Source organism: Mauremys reevesii, linkage group 8, assembly GCF_016161935.1.
Source record: "Mauremys reevesii isolate NIE-2019 linkage group 8, ASM1616193v1, whole genome shotgun sequence".
NCBI lineage: Eukaryota > Metazoa > Chordata > Testudines > Geoemydidae > Mauremys > Mauremys reevesii.
In genome coordinates this window covers 98,436,270-98,451,601 of record NC_052630.1, presented here as the reverse complement: position 1 = coordinate 98,451,601, position 15,332 = coordinate 98,436,270, and the positions used below count along the sequence as shown (strand labels likewise).

At 42.0% G+C, this 15,332-nt stretch overlaps 1 protein-coding gene across 8 annotated transcripts in view; it reads right to left on the bottom strand.

Moving 5' to 3' along the window:
• Nucleotides 1–15,332, bottom strand: part of TUT4 (terminal uridylyl transferase 4) — a 73,049-nt gene that overhangs the window by 39,968 nt on the left and 17,749 nt on the right. For all 8 annotated transcript variants that reach the window (XM_039483672.1, XM_039483666.1, XM_039483673.1 and 5 more), the window contains 3 exons: nucleotides 12,211–12,299; nucleotides 7,439–7,490; nucleotides 2,377–2,446 (listed from right to left, as the gene is read on the bottom strand). In XM_039483672.1, the coding sequence (XP_039339606.1) occupies nucleotides 2,377–2,446; nucleotides 7,439–7,490; nucleotides 12,211–12,299 (211 nt within the window). The remainder of the gene's footprint in view (nucleotides 1–2,376; nucleotides 2,447–7,438; nucleotides 7,491–12,210; nucleotides 12,300–15,332) is intronic.

The following is a 15,332-nucleotide window of genomic DNA, read 5'->3' as shown; positions in this document are numbered from 1 at the left end:
TGTGTAACCTTATGCAAGTCACTTAAACGTCCAGTGTGTGTTTCCACATATGCAAAATGGAGATTAATATCTTATCCCCTCTTCCTATTTCCTTCCCCATCGTTCACTTGACATTAAATAATATTGGGTACAGGGTGGACATTTGACTGAGATGGGTTAGTATACATTACCCTTGTGGAGGAAATGAATCTGTAGGAGCGGGAGGAGTGCCAAACCAAAGGAAACTTGGAAAAGCTAGTATTTTAAATATAAAATACACCTCTACCTCGATATAACGCGACCCGATATAACACAAATTCAGATATAACGCGGTAAAGCAGTGCTCCGGGGGGGAGCGGGGCTGCGCACTCTGGTGGACCAAATCAAGTTCGATATAACGCAGTTTCACCTATAACGTGGTAAGATTTTTTGGCTCCCGAGGGCAGCGTTATATTGAGGTAGAGATGTATACAGTAAACTAGAGCCTTATCATCTTTGAAGTGCACTTTTTTGGTTTCTCTTTGTATTATCTTGATTCATCTTCTCTCTCAGATAATATAGTGACTCCTCGCTTAACGTTGTAGTTATTTTCCTGAAAAATGCGACTTTAAGCAAAACGATGTTAAGCGGATCCAATTTCCCCATAAGAATTAATGTAAATAGGGGGGGTTAGGTTCCAGGGAAATTTTTTTCACCAGACAAAAACTATATATGATATAGATATAAAAGCAGCAAAGAGTCCTGTGGCATCTTATAGACTAACAGACGTATTGGAGCATGAGCTTTGCTGCTTTTACAGATCCAGACTAACACAGCTACCCCTCTGATACTAAATAGATATACACACAATATACCTTTTAAACAAAGAAACAATTTAATACTGTTCACAGCTATGATGATTGTGAAGCTTGGTTGAGGTGGTGAAGTTAGAGGGTGGAAGAGAGTTAACACATTGTTGTTAACTTCGTCTCTCACACAAGGCAGCACAAACAGGAGGGAGGGGAGACAGCATAGCAGACAGAGACAGACACACATCTTGTGTGTGGGAGAGAGAGAGAGAGAGATGCACACTGCCCCTTTAAGTCAGCTGACCCACTCTTAAGTGCACTGTCTTTTTAAGTGGATCAGGAAGTTGAGACAGCAGCTGCTGCCCCAAGCTCTCTATGTCTCTCTCCGTCTGTGTCCCCTTCCTGCTCTATATGGAGAAGGGGTAAGCGGAGTGCAGGAGCAGGGGAGAGGGGGACACCCTGACATTAGCCCCCTCTTCTTCCCCCCTGCACAGTAAGCAGGAGTCTCTGGGAGCAGCTACAAGGCAGAGGGCAGGAGCAGCACATGGCAGTGGGGGGAGGGACAGCTGAACTGCCTGCAATTGATAGCCTGCTGGGCGGCTACAGCACAGGGAATTTAGGGGAGCGGGGAGCTGAGAGGGGGGCTGCCAGTCCACCCTGGTTACAAGCCCCCACCAGCTAGCTGCAACGGGCTGCTCTTCCTGCAAACAGTGGACAAAGCAGGCAGCTGCCAAATGACATTAGAAGGGAGCATTGCACAACTTTAAACGAGCATGTTCCCTAATTGATCAGCAACCTAACACTGAAACAACGTTAACTGGGACGACTTTAAGTGAGGAGTTACTGTACTTTTTCTTTTTTTTTTACACCAAAAAGATAAAAGGGCCTTGACTTTTTCAGATTAAATACAAAAACCAGAGCCAATCCACTCATTTAAGATCTATGCTATGTGTTTATTTTTTAATGTAACAGCTGGGATGTACCAGCTAAATCTTCTCTCAAGAAACTTCATTCTGCCTCCCTAAATTATTATTAACAACATTCTGTTGGTCCCTATAATGTGCTAGCAACATCCATACACATAGGAAGCAATAGTTCCTGCCCCAAAGAGTAGCCAGGGGCTCTCCTGGTTTCAACCAAATACCTCCTATCCTAAACTGTCATATAGTGGTGCTGTACACCATTAAACAGCAGTTAAATTTCATTCATGTGGCTGCATTTCAGTGGTTGATGAAGTTATCTGCCCATCTCCCCTTTTCAGCCTCTCATGTGGGTAGTGAGGCTCAAATTTGTGAAATGCTTTGAGATCCTTGGATTAAATGGTTGGTATAAATTTTAAGTATCCCCTGGGAATGACTTTCCTTTTTCCTTATTTAACTCCATCCAGAAGGGACATGACCAGACTCTCCCAACTGGTGTCCTCGGTGAATATGGGCTAGTCCAAGTGAGAGGATGAAGCCAACCTCTCTTTCTGGGCTTTCCACTGTTAGCATGAATATTACACTGACGTTTATTGCTGGGAGTGCAAGCAACCAGCTGCCAGGAGGTATGAATAAGCAGAATAAACGTTGATATATTTTTAAGAATCCTTTTGAACTTTTAAACAAACCTTTTAACATCTTTGCAAAAGACAACAGGAACTTTGGCATGGAAATCTGACTCCACATCTGAGTAAAAAGCTAAACAAGGAAGAGAAGAAAAAAATGTTAGATATAAAAGTCTTACATAGCTCTCCCTAATTGTTTCTTTTAGCTGCTAGATTCAAATTAAGTACATTTAAGTTGCAGGTGCCATATGTCTAAATATTTTCTGATCACTTTGGATTCTCACCACAACTACAGTACATTCAGTAAGGAGGAAAGGTTACAGTAACTATGGTTCTTCGAAATGTATTGTTCACATGGACTACATTCTTGGTGCACATGCTCCTCAAGCATCATATTCTTTTGTGCCCAGCAGTGTCCACAGGGGCTGCATCTCCACCTTCAATATCCTCCCATCCCCTCACTCAATGGCATAAAGAGCTAAGGAAGCCTACACATCCTTCAGTTCCATTGCCAATACAGAACCCCAAAGGAGTAGGACTCTATCGTAGCGGGAAGGGCGGTTGGAGCATGAAATCCAAATGGACAATACATCATTAAGAACCACAGTTACTGTAAGGTAAGTAATCCTTCTTTCTTCTTTGAGTGATGGTCCACATGGATTCCACTCTTGGTGACAAACAAGCAATTACCTGGTTTGCTTGGAAGTGGATCAGAGAAGTCTTACTTAAACAATAATTGCAGAACAGGCCTGTGAAAATGAGCATCTAATGTTGGAACCTCTACCGAAGAACAGTGTCTTGGAAATGTGTAGACTGAGCTCCACATAGCTGCCCTACAAATTCCGGAAATTGGACATACTTCAAACAGGCAGCACAGGCTGCTTAAGCTTTATTGAAATTAGTCTAATATGTCTAGGTGTATCTAACTTGGCTAACTCTCTGACCAGTGAGTAAGTATGGAATAGCCCTTTGAGGAACTTTGATACCATCAGGTTGGGGCAGGGGGAGGCATAACTTTAGAGGAAAATAGTATGGTAAGCAGAAATTGCTGCAAGATGGCCCTTAACAGAACTGAACAAAAGGCCAGTCTGTTTTAAGTGTGATAGGTAGTTGAGGGTCTTTGGTATTAAGGCCTGGATCAGGTCCAGAACCTCTTGAGCTGCCCATATTGAGAACATCTTCCATTTGGAATAACATATATTTCTGGTTTATGTTTTCCTGCTCTCTGTTAGGACTTCCTGGACTTGGAGGGGACAGTCTCTCTCTATGGTACTCAGCCAGCAAACAGCCACACTGTTAGTTGCAATGACTTCGGGTCTGGGTAGAGTATCTGGCTGTGGTGCTCTGAGCTCACTTTTGGGTAGTCTGGGAGCTAGATCAGTGGCTGAATGGACATGTGTATTAGTTCTGTCAGCCAAAACTTGCTAGTGCAGAATATTAGACTAATCGTGGCTTTGTCTCTTGATTTTGGAAGTTACCCTGGGGATGAGGGAAAATTGGTGAAAATGCACATAGAATGCCATGAGATCCTTGCAGAAAGAAGACATCTAGTAACTACCCCAGGTTCACAACCCCTTTGGAACAAAAGTTCTGGCTCTTTGCATTGACACTGGGGGCAAACAGGCCTATCAGATGGTTCCCCCAATGCAAGAATATCAGCTTTATGATGGACTTCCTCAATGTACACTCATGTGTGGTAACAGACTGACTGCCAGGTTGTTGCTGACTCCTAGGAGATGAAGAACCATTGGGGTAATCCCGTGATGGTGGCACCAGGTCCAGAGCTTCATAGTTTCTAGAACTAGGAGGAAAAAGTGTGCACCACCTTACTTGTTTATATAGTGCATTGTTGACATGTTGTCCATCACAATCTGCACTGTGGAGTTCTGGAAAACAGGTAGGAAGGGCATACAGGCTCTGAAGTGTGATGGCTCTGAGCTCCAGGACATTGATGTGAAGCACTGTATTTTCTAGGGACCAAGTCCCTTGCATCTTTAGATGGTCTGGGTGGGCTCCCCAAGCCTGTTCCTGACACATCTGTGATTAGAGTCCTTGTAGGGGAGGGAACCCACTGCACAAAATTTGTGGGTTCCTTCCACCATCTGAGTTCTGTGATGACGTGAGATGGAATAATGATCTTCTCATACATCTCGTGTTTTGCCAGGGAACAGTGCCGGTGTAAGCCAGAGTTGGAATAGCCAGAGATGAAGTCTAGCAAGTGCCATCACATACATCCATACTGATATACGGCCTAGCACCCCAGACATGTCTGACCCATCACAGACAGGTTTGATTCTATCGCAACCACTAGTGACTGCACTGAAACTTGGAGCCAATTATGGCTATTTTGCACTCTATCACCTGCAATATGGTAAGATGAGTTTTTGGGGAGTTTACTAAGAGGCCCAACTGAGAGAACACAGTGTCAATTGCAGGCTTGCTGCCATCTTCTGGGATCTGCACTGCTTCAGCCAATTGTCCAGGTAAGAGTAGATAGGAATGCCCTTCCTGCTGAGATGTGCCGCAACTATCACTAGGCACTTCATAAAGACCCTTGGTTCCATGGAGTCCAAATGGCAGTACCTCATACTAGTAATGAGTGGGCCCACCATGAATCTTAGGTACTCCCTCTAAGATGGATGGAGAGCTATGTGGAAGTACATATCTTGGATGTCAAGAAACGCTCATCAGTCTCGAGAGATGTAGACAAGCATTACCACCCTGAATCTGAGGTGGTGTATATACACGTTCAGTCTCTGCAGGCCTAGGATAGGACAAAAACCACCTTTGGGATAAGGAAATATTGGGCGTAGTATCTCTTCTGTGCCTCCCAAACAAAGCAATGAGGCCATTTCTCTTTATAACAGGCTCTTGTGAGAAGGACCCCTGCAAATGTATAAGGAGGAGAGCAGGGTGGGGTAAGAGTGGAAATATATAGGGTAGCTTTGGGCAATGATGACTAATGCCCATTGTAAGCTGTGAGGGCCACATAGGCCTGGGAAAAGCAGCAAGGTGGTTCCTGAAAGTGGGAGAAGGCTCAGGATTGGCTTTAGGTATGATTCGACACTCCTGCCTCCGAGAGGCTTGCCGAGGAGGGGAAAGATGGGAATCTCCTGAAGCATCTGGGCTTCTGTCTGTGTTGCTGCTCTGTCAACTCCAGATGTAAGAAGCAGTCGTCTCTTTGCTGGGGCTGATGCTTGTATAGTCTTCTACAGAGAGCCAGAGTGTAGATTCCCAGTGTCCCTTAAGTCACTGAGAGTATGTAGGCTTTAGTCTGTTCTCTGGCTGATGAGCTCCAATCCCTCAAAAGGCAGGTCCTCTACAGTAGCCCGTACTTTGCACAATACCTTGCCAAGTGCTTGGAACCATGAGGCCCATCTCATTGTGACAACCCTGGCCATTGACCTTGTGGACATATCAAACGCACCATGGCTGCCTATAACGATCTCACGACCACCTGAGATTCTTCTGAAATCTCTTTTTAACTTTCGTGGTCTGCTTTGGATGTAACTATCTTGAGTAATTTTGTATCGTTGCCAAAATTTGCCAACTAACTGTTTACCCCTTTTTACAGATCGTTAGTGAATATGTTGAACAGCATTGGTCCCAGTACAGACCTCTGGGTGATCCTGCTATTTACTTCTCTCAATTCTGAAAATTGACCATTTATTTCTACCCTTTGTTTCCTATGTTTTAACCACTTATTGATCCAGGAGAGGATCCCCTCATCTTATCCCATGACTGCTTACTTTGTTTAAGAGCATTTGATGTGCGGCCTTAAAGGCTTTCTGAAAGTCCAAGTATACTATATCCACTTGATCACCCTTGTTCACATATTTTAGATTGGTGAAGCATGATTTCCCTTAACAAAAGCCATGCAGACTCTTCTCCAACAAATCGTGTCCATCTACGTATCTGGTTATTCTGTTCTTTACCATAGTTTCAACCAATTTGCTTGGTACTGAAGTTAGGCTTACTGGCCTGTAATTGCCAGGATCACCTCTGGGGCCTTTTTAAAAAACGTGTCACATTAGCTATCCTCCAGTCATCTGGTACAGAAGCTAATTTAAATGACAGGTTACATACCACTGATAGTAGTCCTGCAATTTCATATTTGAGTTCCTTCAGAACTCTTGGTTGAATACTATCTGGTCCTGATGACTTATTACTGTTAAATTTACCAATTTGTTCCAAAACCTCCTCTACTGACACCCCAATCCAGGACAGTTCTTCAAATCTGTCACCAAAAAGAATGGCTCAGGTGTGGGAATCTCCCTCACATCCTCTGCAGTGAAGACTGATGTAAAGAATTCATTTAGCTTCTCCACAACGGCCTGGTCTTTCTCTAGTGCTCCATTAGCACCTCGTTCATCCAGTGGCTCCACTGATTGTTTCATAGGCTTCTTCCTTCTGATGTACTTAAAAAATGTTTTGCTGTTAGTTTTTGTGTCTTTTGCTAGTTGTTCTTCAATTTATTTTTGGCCTACATAATTATACTTCAATACTTGACTTGCCAGAGTTTATGCTCCTTTCTATTCTCCTCAGTGTGACTTGACTTACAATTTGTAAAGCATGCCTTTTTTCCTCTAACTACCTCTTTGACTCTGTTTAGCCATGGTGGCATTTTCTGGTCCTCTTATTATTTTATTTGGGGTATCCATTTAATTTGAGCCTCTTTTATGGTGTTTATTGAAAGTTTCTATGTGCCTTGCAAGCATTTCACCCTTGTAATTTTTTCTTGTAATTTCCTTTTTAAAGTTAAAAGCTATTGTCTAGGGCTTCTTTGGTATTTTCCCTCCACAAAGATGTTAAATTTAATTACATTATAGTCACTATTACTGATCAGTTCAGCTATATTCACCTCTTAGACCAGATCCTGTGCTCCACATAGAACTAAACTAAGAATTGCCTCTTCCCTTGTGGTTTCCAGGAAGCAGTCAGTGTCAGTCTAGCACCATTCACTAGCATTACACTGACTGAAAAAGGCTACAGTAAAACAAAAAATCTCTATCCTTTTTGTAATTAAAATATTCTGTGTGCGCTTTGTTCTATTCTTCCCAGCAATGTTAGTACAAAAAGCAGTTAAGTAAGCAAGCATTAATTACAGATAAAGAAGTTAACTCACCAGAGTTTTTTAAAATGTCAAGCACCTGTATCAGAACATCCGGGTGACTCATCTGAAAATGAGGACCAAACAAAATTAGGACAGGTTATTTTATTCAGAAATTGAATTACTGAATTTTATAATTAGTTTAACACCATTTAAGTTGTACAATTTAAATACATAATGTTTATCGTCAATTTTCCTACAATAATTCATTGTACTCATCTACTGATATTTATGAAAAATGTTAAATATGTTCATCTACTCCATGAAAATGGGTGCTAACAAATAATTCAGACATCTTTCTCTTTCAAGTTATATTCTATGAATTCTTCTGGTAAACCCATCCACTCCATCTAAACATTAAAAATAATTTGAATATTTTTGAAATCTGAATCCTCTGATATGTACGTTCAGCTTTAAGTGTTGGCTCTTTACTCCTGGGGGAATTCTGCGCCACTGCACATGCGCAGACTTTATGTCCCCCAAATATTTCTTTGCTTCCCCATAGAAAAATGACTTTCTGACTGGGAAGCAAAGGGAAGCCACAAGAGTGGTCATGCAACTCTCCCCAGCAGTATGTTTCAGGTGCCCAAGACAGCCGGCAGAGAGGTAAATCAGTGTGGGGCAGGAGGCAGGACTCAGGAAGACCCGGCTGATGGCTCCTACCCTGCGCCAAGCTCAGCTGCTAGTCCAGGCTGGGCTGGGGAGGACGGGATTTCCTCTTCCCCTGCCCGGCATCCGGGGCTGGATCAGACCCACCGCCAGATTTCTCCCCCAGCTGCAGGAAGCTAGGCAAACTCCTCCTTCCTCCCCCACCCCTCCCCTCGCTTCTTGCATTCATTGCTCCTCAGCTGCAGGGAGCTTCTTCCCCATCTGCCCAACCCCCGTGCATCCAGATCCCCTCATACCCAGATCCTTCCACCGAGCCTCAGCCCCCCCGCACTCAGAACCCCCCCGATAAGCCCCACTCCCCCTGCACCACCCCGACGAGCCACTCGCACCCAGATTCACACCCCACTGAGTCCCATTCCCCCAGCATCTGGACCTCTCCACTGAGCCACCCACACCCAGACCCCCCTGCCGAACTCTATCCCCGCCCTGCTAAGCCCCAACAAGCTTCATCTGGACCCCCCCGCAGAGTTCCATTACCATTGCACCCAGAAACCCCCAAGCCCCTGTGCATCTAGATACACCTCCACGCCCGGATCCCCCACTGAGCCGTCCACACCCAGATTGCCACACCCAGAACCCTCTCAACTCACACCTGGATCCCCTCCATACTTGGATCCTGCCTTGCTGAGCCTGCCTCCCACACCTGGTGCACCTGGCATGGAGGGACAGAGCCCTGGGGTGTTTCTGGGGCAGGTCCAGTCCTGGCACTGTCAGGGTTGGGTGCAGTCTCAACCCTGAGTCCATGTCCAGGGAGGGGGGAAACTGCACAGTGATCTCCCACCTCTGTGCAGCCAGTGGCCCGTGCTCCCCAATGCCGTGCTGGAGCCTCCACATTTATTTGACAAATAACATTTGCAGAATTTTAAAATATCATGCGCAGCATTTTAATTTTTTGGCACAGAATGCCCTCAGGAGCAGCTCTTGAGCTTGTCAAATAAATAAGTAGCATGAAGTTTGGTGCCACAGGATTCTTTGCTGCTTTTAATGAATTTTGTTAAAGTAACATTTTTATACATGGGAAAAAATCTTATTTTTCAGATTTCAAAACAATATTTTAAAGGTGAACTGGAAATAGTTTACCAAAAATGAGTTAAAAATTTATTTTTATGTGCTCAGAGACCCAACCAACAACAGACATGGGGTACTGAGCATATATTTGCTTTAAAAGGTATCCCAGTGTAGCTCCAGCTGATCCTAATTGCTGCAACACCTCAGAATGCAATACTCAGATCAGGGGCGGCTCTAGAAATCGGGCTGCCCCAAGCAGTGCGGGCGCGCCGCCGCCTTCTCGGTCTCCCGGGGGTCCCCCTCCGCGGTTTTGAGTTTGCCGCTCCTGCGCCGGCAGGTCCACGAGGACGGGAGCGAGGACGAAGCGGCGGTCATGCCGCGGGGAGCTCGGGAGAGCCTCAGGGGGACGCGAAGGCGCGACCGCGCAGTGTGCCCGCGCGCGCGGGCTCCCCGGCCGGTGGACCTGCCGGACGCAGGCGCCGGCCGGGCTCCGACCGAATGCCGGAGCCAAACGCCGCCCGCCAGCCGCCCCCCGCGCCTGCCGTCTAGCGCTGGACTCAGATATGCACCCCAAAGTACCAACACAGATGTCATGAACGTCACTGGAACAACACAGTCAACCCAAAAGGGCCAACGGTAGTAAGGTTTTTTAGTACGTTTTGGGGGCGTTGGTTTTGTTTTGTTTTATTTTACTTGTGTGTTTTGTTTCTTACATTGCTTTTGTATTAAGTTAAAGATGATCATCCCATGTGTTATAAAAATGCACCAATAACCGTAGCCTCCTACGGGCCAGCTCCATTATTCTGGAGCAGTTTTGAGTATTTGTGATATCTGGGATGTGACATTAACAAGGAGCTGAGTAGAATATCAAAGGAAATGTGATGGCAATTTTAAGACAACTTTCCATAAAGTTTGAGTGTTTAGTGACTTTTCCACACTTACTACTTGGGCATCCTGCACATAAAAATACACAGTTTATTTGGGGTAAACTATTTGCATTTAATCTCTAATGCTTAGAAGCAGGTTCAGTAGAATAGAAAAGAAAATGGCTAGTAGCCCACATAAAGCTGCAAAAAACTGAAATTAAAGCTACCACGTAGATGTAATTTTCTTGAAACGATGCAAAATGATAAACCTTTTGTCAATTTGACTTACAATTAGGGCTATCAAGCTATTAAAAAAATTAATCACAATTAATCGCACTGTAAATAATAGAATAACATTTATTTAAATATTTTGGCTGTCTTCTACATTTTCAAATATACTGATTTCAATTACAGCACACAATACAAAGTGTACAGTGCTCACTTTGTATTTATTTTATTACAAATATTTGCACTGTAAAAACAAAAGAAATAGTATTTTTCAATTCACCTAATACAAGTACTGTAATGCAATCTTTTTATCATGAAAGTTGAACTTACAAATGTATAATTATGTGCAAAAAAAAACTTAATTCAAAAATAAAACAATATAAAACTTTAGAGCGTACACGTCCACTCAGTTCTACTTCTTCAGCCAATTGTTCAGACAAACAAGTTTGTTTACATTTGCAGGAGATAAAGCTTCCCGGTTCTTGTTTACAATGTCACCTGAAAGTGAGAACAGGCATTCGAATGGCACTGTTGTAGCCGGTGTCACAAGATATTTACACGCACTACTACAATGCACTAAAGATTCACGTCCTTTCATACTTCAACCACCATTTCATAGAAAATCACAGAATATCAGGGTTGGAAGGGACCTCCGGAGGTCATCTAGTCCAACGCCCTGCTCAAAGCAGGGCCAGTCCCCAGACAGATTTTTGCCCCATATTCCTAAGTGGCCCCCTCAAGGATTGAACTCACAAGCCTGGGTTTAGCAGGCCAACGCTCAAACCACTGAGCTATCCCTCCGCCATGCGTCCATGCTGAAGATGGGTTCTGCTCAATAATGATCCAAAGCAGTGCAAACCAAGGCATGTTCATTTTCATCATCTGAGTCAGATGCCACCAGCAGAAGGTTGATTTTCTTTTTTGGTGGTTTGGGTTCTGTAGTTCCCACATTGGGATGTTGCTCTTTTAAGACTTCTGAAAGCATGCTCCACACATCCTCCCTCTCAGATTTTGGAAGGCACTTCAGACTCTTAAACCTTGGGTCAAGTGCTGTGTCTATCTTCAGAAATCTCATACTGGTACCTTCTTTGCGTTTTGTGAAATCTGCAGTGAAAGTGTTCTTAAAACAAACATATGCTGGGTCATCATCCAAGACTGCTATAACTTGAAATATATGGCAGAATGTGGGTAAAATAGAGCAGGAGACATATAATTCTCCCCCAACGAGTTTAGTCACAAATTTAGTTAACGCATTATTTTTTTAACGAGTGCCATCAGCATGGAAATATGTCCTCTGGGATGGTGGCCAAAGCATGAAGGAGTATACAAATGTTTACCATATCTGGCACATAAATACCTTGCAATGCCAGCTACAAAAGTGCCATGCGAACGTCTGTTCTCACTCTCAGGTGACAATGTAAATAAGAAGTGGGCAGCATTATCTCCTGTAAATGTAAACAAACTTATTTGTCTTAGTGATTGGCTGAACAAGAAGTAGACTGAGTGGACTTGTAGCCTCTAAAGTTTTACATTGTTTTGTTTTTGAGTGCAGTTGTAACAAAAAAAAAAAAATCTACATTTGTAAATTGCACTTTCACGAGAAAGAGATTGCACAACAGTACTTGTATAAGGTGAATTGAAAATACTATACTATTATATAAAGTGAGCACTATGCATTTTGTATTCTTTGTTGCAAGTCAAATTAATATATTTGAAAATGTAGAAAAACGTCCAAAAAAATTAATAAATTACAATTGGTATTCTATTGTTTAACAATGTAATTAAAACCACGATTAAACACAATGAATTTTTTTAATCGCGATTAATTTTTTTGAGTTAATCACGTGAGTTAACTGCGATTAATCGACAGCCCTACTTACAATATATCAGAATACCAAATAACGTTCAAACTATGTGCTATTTGCTACAATTAGCCTTAGTGGAAAATAAAGACAATGGAGCAGATATAACGTGCAGGTTATTGACTCTTTTTAGTTGTGACAAGATACTACTTACCTTGGAGGGAAATTTTATGTCAATATTAACATCACTGGTTTTAAAAGCAAATCTAGTTAGACAGGAGCCATACATCCTCAGTGAACACTCTGGAAAACAGAGAAAGGCTTTGTAACTGGACTGGCCGCCTCCAGTACCACCCTCGTGGTTTAGGGTAGCCTGCCTCATTTTCCCCTCTTGAACTGTTCTAATAAAACTTCCCATCTTGGTCAAAAACAGCCATCTTTGAAGACTAGGTTTATTAATAAAACTCAAAACCCCCAAACAAAGTCCATTCATAAGTCCACACAATCCAAGATTTCTCTTTCTCCTCTCAGGTCTTCCTGCCTGGGGCCTTGGCAGTCTCTCCCCTGCTTGGAAAGGGTCTTTCCACATACATCAATACTGGGAAGGAGGGGAGGGCAGGGAAAGCCAGCAGGAAGTCTTACAGCGTGGGTCAGCTGACTTGGCTAGCGCTAGGGGATAAAAAATAGCAGAACAGACATTCCTATGAGGGCTCTGAGACCTACCCCCTTCACCATGTTTCAGCACAAGTGAGACTTGTTGCCATGAGTTTGTGTTTTTTTAGCAGTGTATATGTACCATCCCAGGCCTTTGTGCTTCGAGAGGTTTCCTCAGTCTCTGCAGACTCCACCACAGTTTCCTGGGCTCTCACTGCAACTTCCTGCTCCAGGGTTGAATTACCCGATCCAACCCAAGTATGCCTCATTCTGTAATCAAGATTAGTTAGCTACAGCCCTCCTAGCCCTTAAGGAACAAGCCACCCTATTATAGGTTTAAGTGATGATGGGCCAAATTATCCCCTCACTGATGACATTTAAAACTTTATTGAGACACTATATCTAACCTCAGCAGTTATACCCTAATGAATGATTAATCACCTCCCCCACTCGGTTACTCATTCTAGCCACACTTCCAATGTGGCATCACAGAAAACAGGAAACTCAAAGAATACAATTTTCACACTCTCACAACAAAGAAAATATTGTTCTCTAATTTTTTTATGTTGTAATTTATTTATTTTTTATCCTGTAAATGACAGTTAGTGTCATGGTGTTAGTGTATACTTTTTAATAAAGTTTAGGTGGTTATCAAGTAGCATTGTTACACCTGAGCATCCAATCAGCCGTAAAACTTTTGTCTGATATACTCCTTTGCCACAAATATTACTCCTTGTATTTACCATGGCATCTGTGCCAAATAATTAGATTAGCAAGTGCCTGTGCATTATTCAATAGTAAAACTTACACACAAAACATAATTGAGCAACCTGAAAATCATCATAGCCACAGAAGTATAGTATCTACTTAAACAATTGTATTTCTACAGCTACAATGGTTTCTGATCAGTACAAATACATATTAGGCCTGCTCTAAGCCAGACAATGGTATCATAAGCAAATGCCATTCCATCACACAAAATTATTTATCAAACATTTTGATATATTTTATGTAGGAGACAATTATTCTGTGATGTTTGTGCTGTAGTCATTGGACAAAATCAGGCTAGCCACAAAACTGGGAGTAGTCCCTCCTCCCCACAATTTACGACATGCTGCTAAAACAGTGTTAGTTGCCTTTATCCTGGCTGTGATCAAACCAAAGAACCTACAGATTCTCAGGAGAAATCATGGCTTGGGAGAAACTGTTTTCCATGTATATACAGAATATTCCACTGACCAGAAGTAATGAGGCCCTGTGGAATAGACTTGTGTATGTTAACCATGGAGCTAAAATTGTCAAAGTCATCATTTTTCATGCATCCCTGCAAGAGGGGAGTTGACGTCTTTTTTTTATGGTGGACTCTTGTGAACAAAACAAGCCAGAATGTTCAACTGTTCCTGAACTGTCACTGGATAAAAATTTTAGTCAGAGTTTGATAAAAATAAAATCCAGAAACCAGTTTTTAAAAAGGAGTACAACAAATTGTCTTTCATTACTAGTATCATTTTCTCTATTTACCATCATATTTTAGTTAATATGCATAGTGTATGTTTAAGAAGAGATAATTACCCCTAAAATGAACAAAAAGGTCTTAATTACTACTACACTTTTATTGAGAAGAAAAAAAACCAAGCTATTTATCAAACAAAAAAAGATAACATTCATTTCTAGGCAGTTTTGATGTAAATGAAATCTGCTAGAAAAGCTATTGTCTGCCAATGAAAGACCAATACCTCATTCACTGCAGCGTCTCTGATCATTGAACTATTACTAACATAATGCTGACACATTTGTCTAGCTTCAAATATCTGCTCTCTTGTTTTGAGTCTACCAATTAGCATCATAGAAGATAAGAAGTTAAAGCAAAGAAGGAAAATAAAATCAACAACATAAATTATAGGGACATACATAAATTGGATTTGAAAGTTAAATATTTTGTTAGTGAAATAACATGAGGGATGGCTGATGTATGAAGATTTACAAAATATGTTATCAAAATAAAGTGTTTACAAAATATATGAGCAAAATAAAGTAAGAGGAGGAGGATGGGTGAAGCTGATACTGAATCTACAGAGAGATATTATATAAGTATTTTGGCTGACACAGCAGAGACAGTTTGCATAGCTGTTAAGAACAATAAAGGCATTCAGGTGTTTCTAAGAAGCCGTAACAGACCTCCAGAGCTGTAAGAGAAGGAGAAGAGAAGCAATGAAGGCAAAATAAAAAAATTATATATGGAAGGTTTTGATGAAATGAACAAGACAAAAGTACTTTCATCAATAAGTGGTAATACTGTAAAAAAAAAAGCAACAATGTTATCTAGTCTATTAATTTAAATGGGATTTAAATTTTGTCTAGAAAGCATATATGACCCGATTTAAAAAGGTGATCAGCACCTGCAGCTCCCATTGACTTCAGTGGGATTTGTGGATCATCAGCACTTCTGAATAATCAGGCCCATAGTGAATGTTAAACAGCAACTTTCTTGATAATTTTCAAAATTCTGATGTTACTATCCATAACCACCACAGGCCTTTGCAATGCATGGTTCATATTTGGCACGTGCAATAATACTCAAATCACTGAAAGTCCAAAGAAAACAAACTTAAGGCCAGAGTTAATCCCACTAAAAACATATATCTACCAGGTATAATTATTTAAAGAGATCACTGACACTGA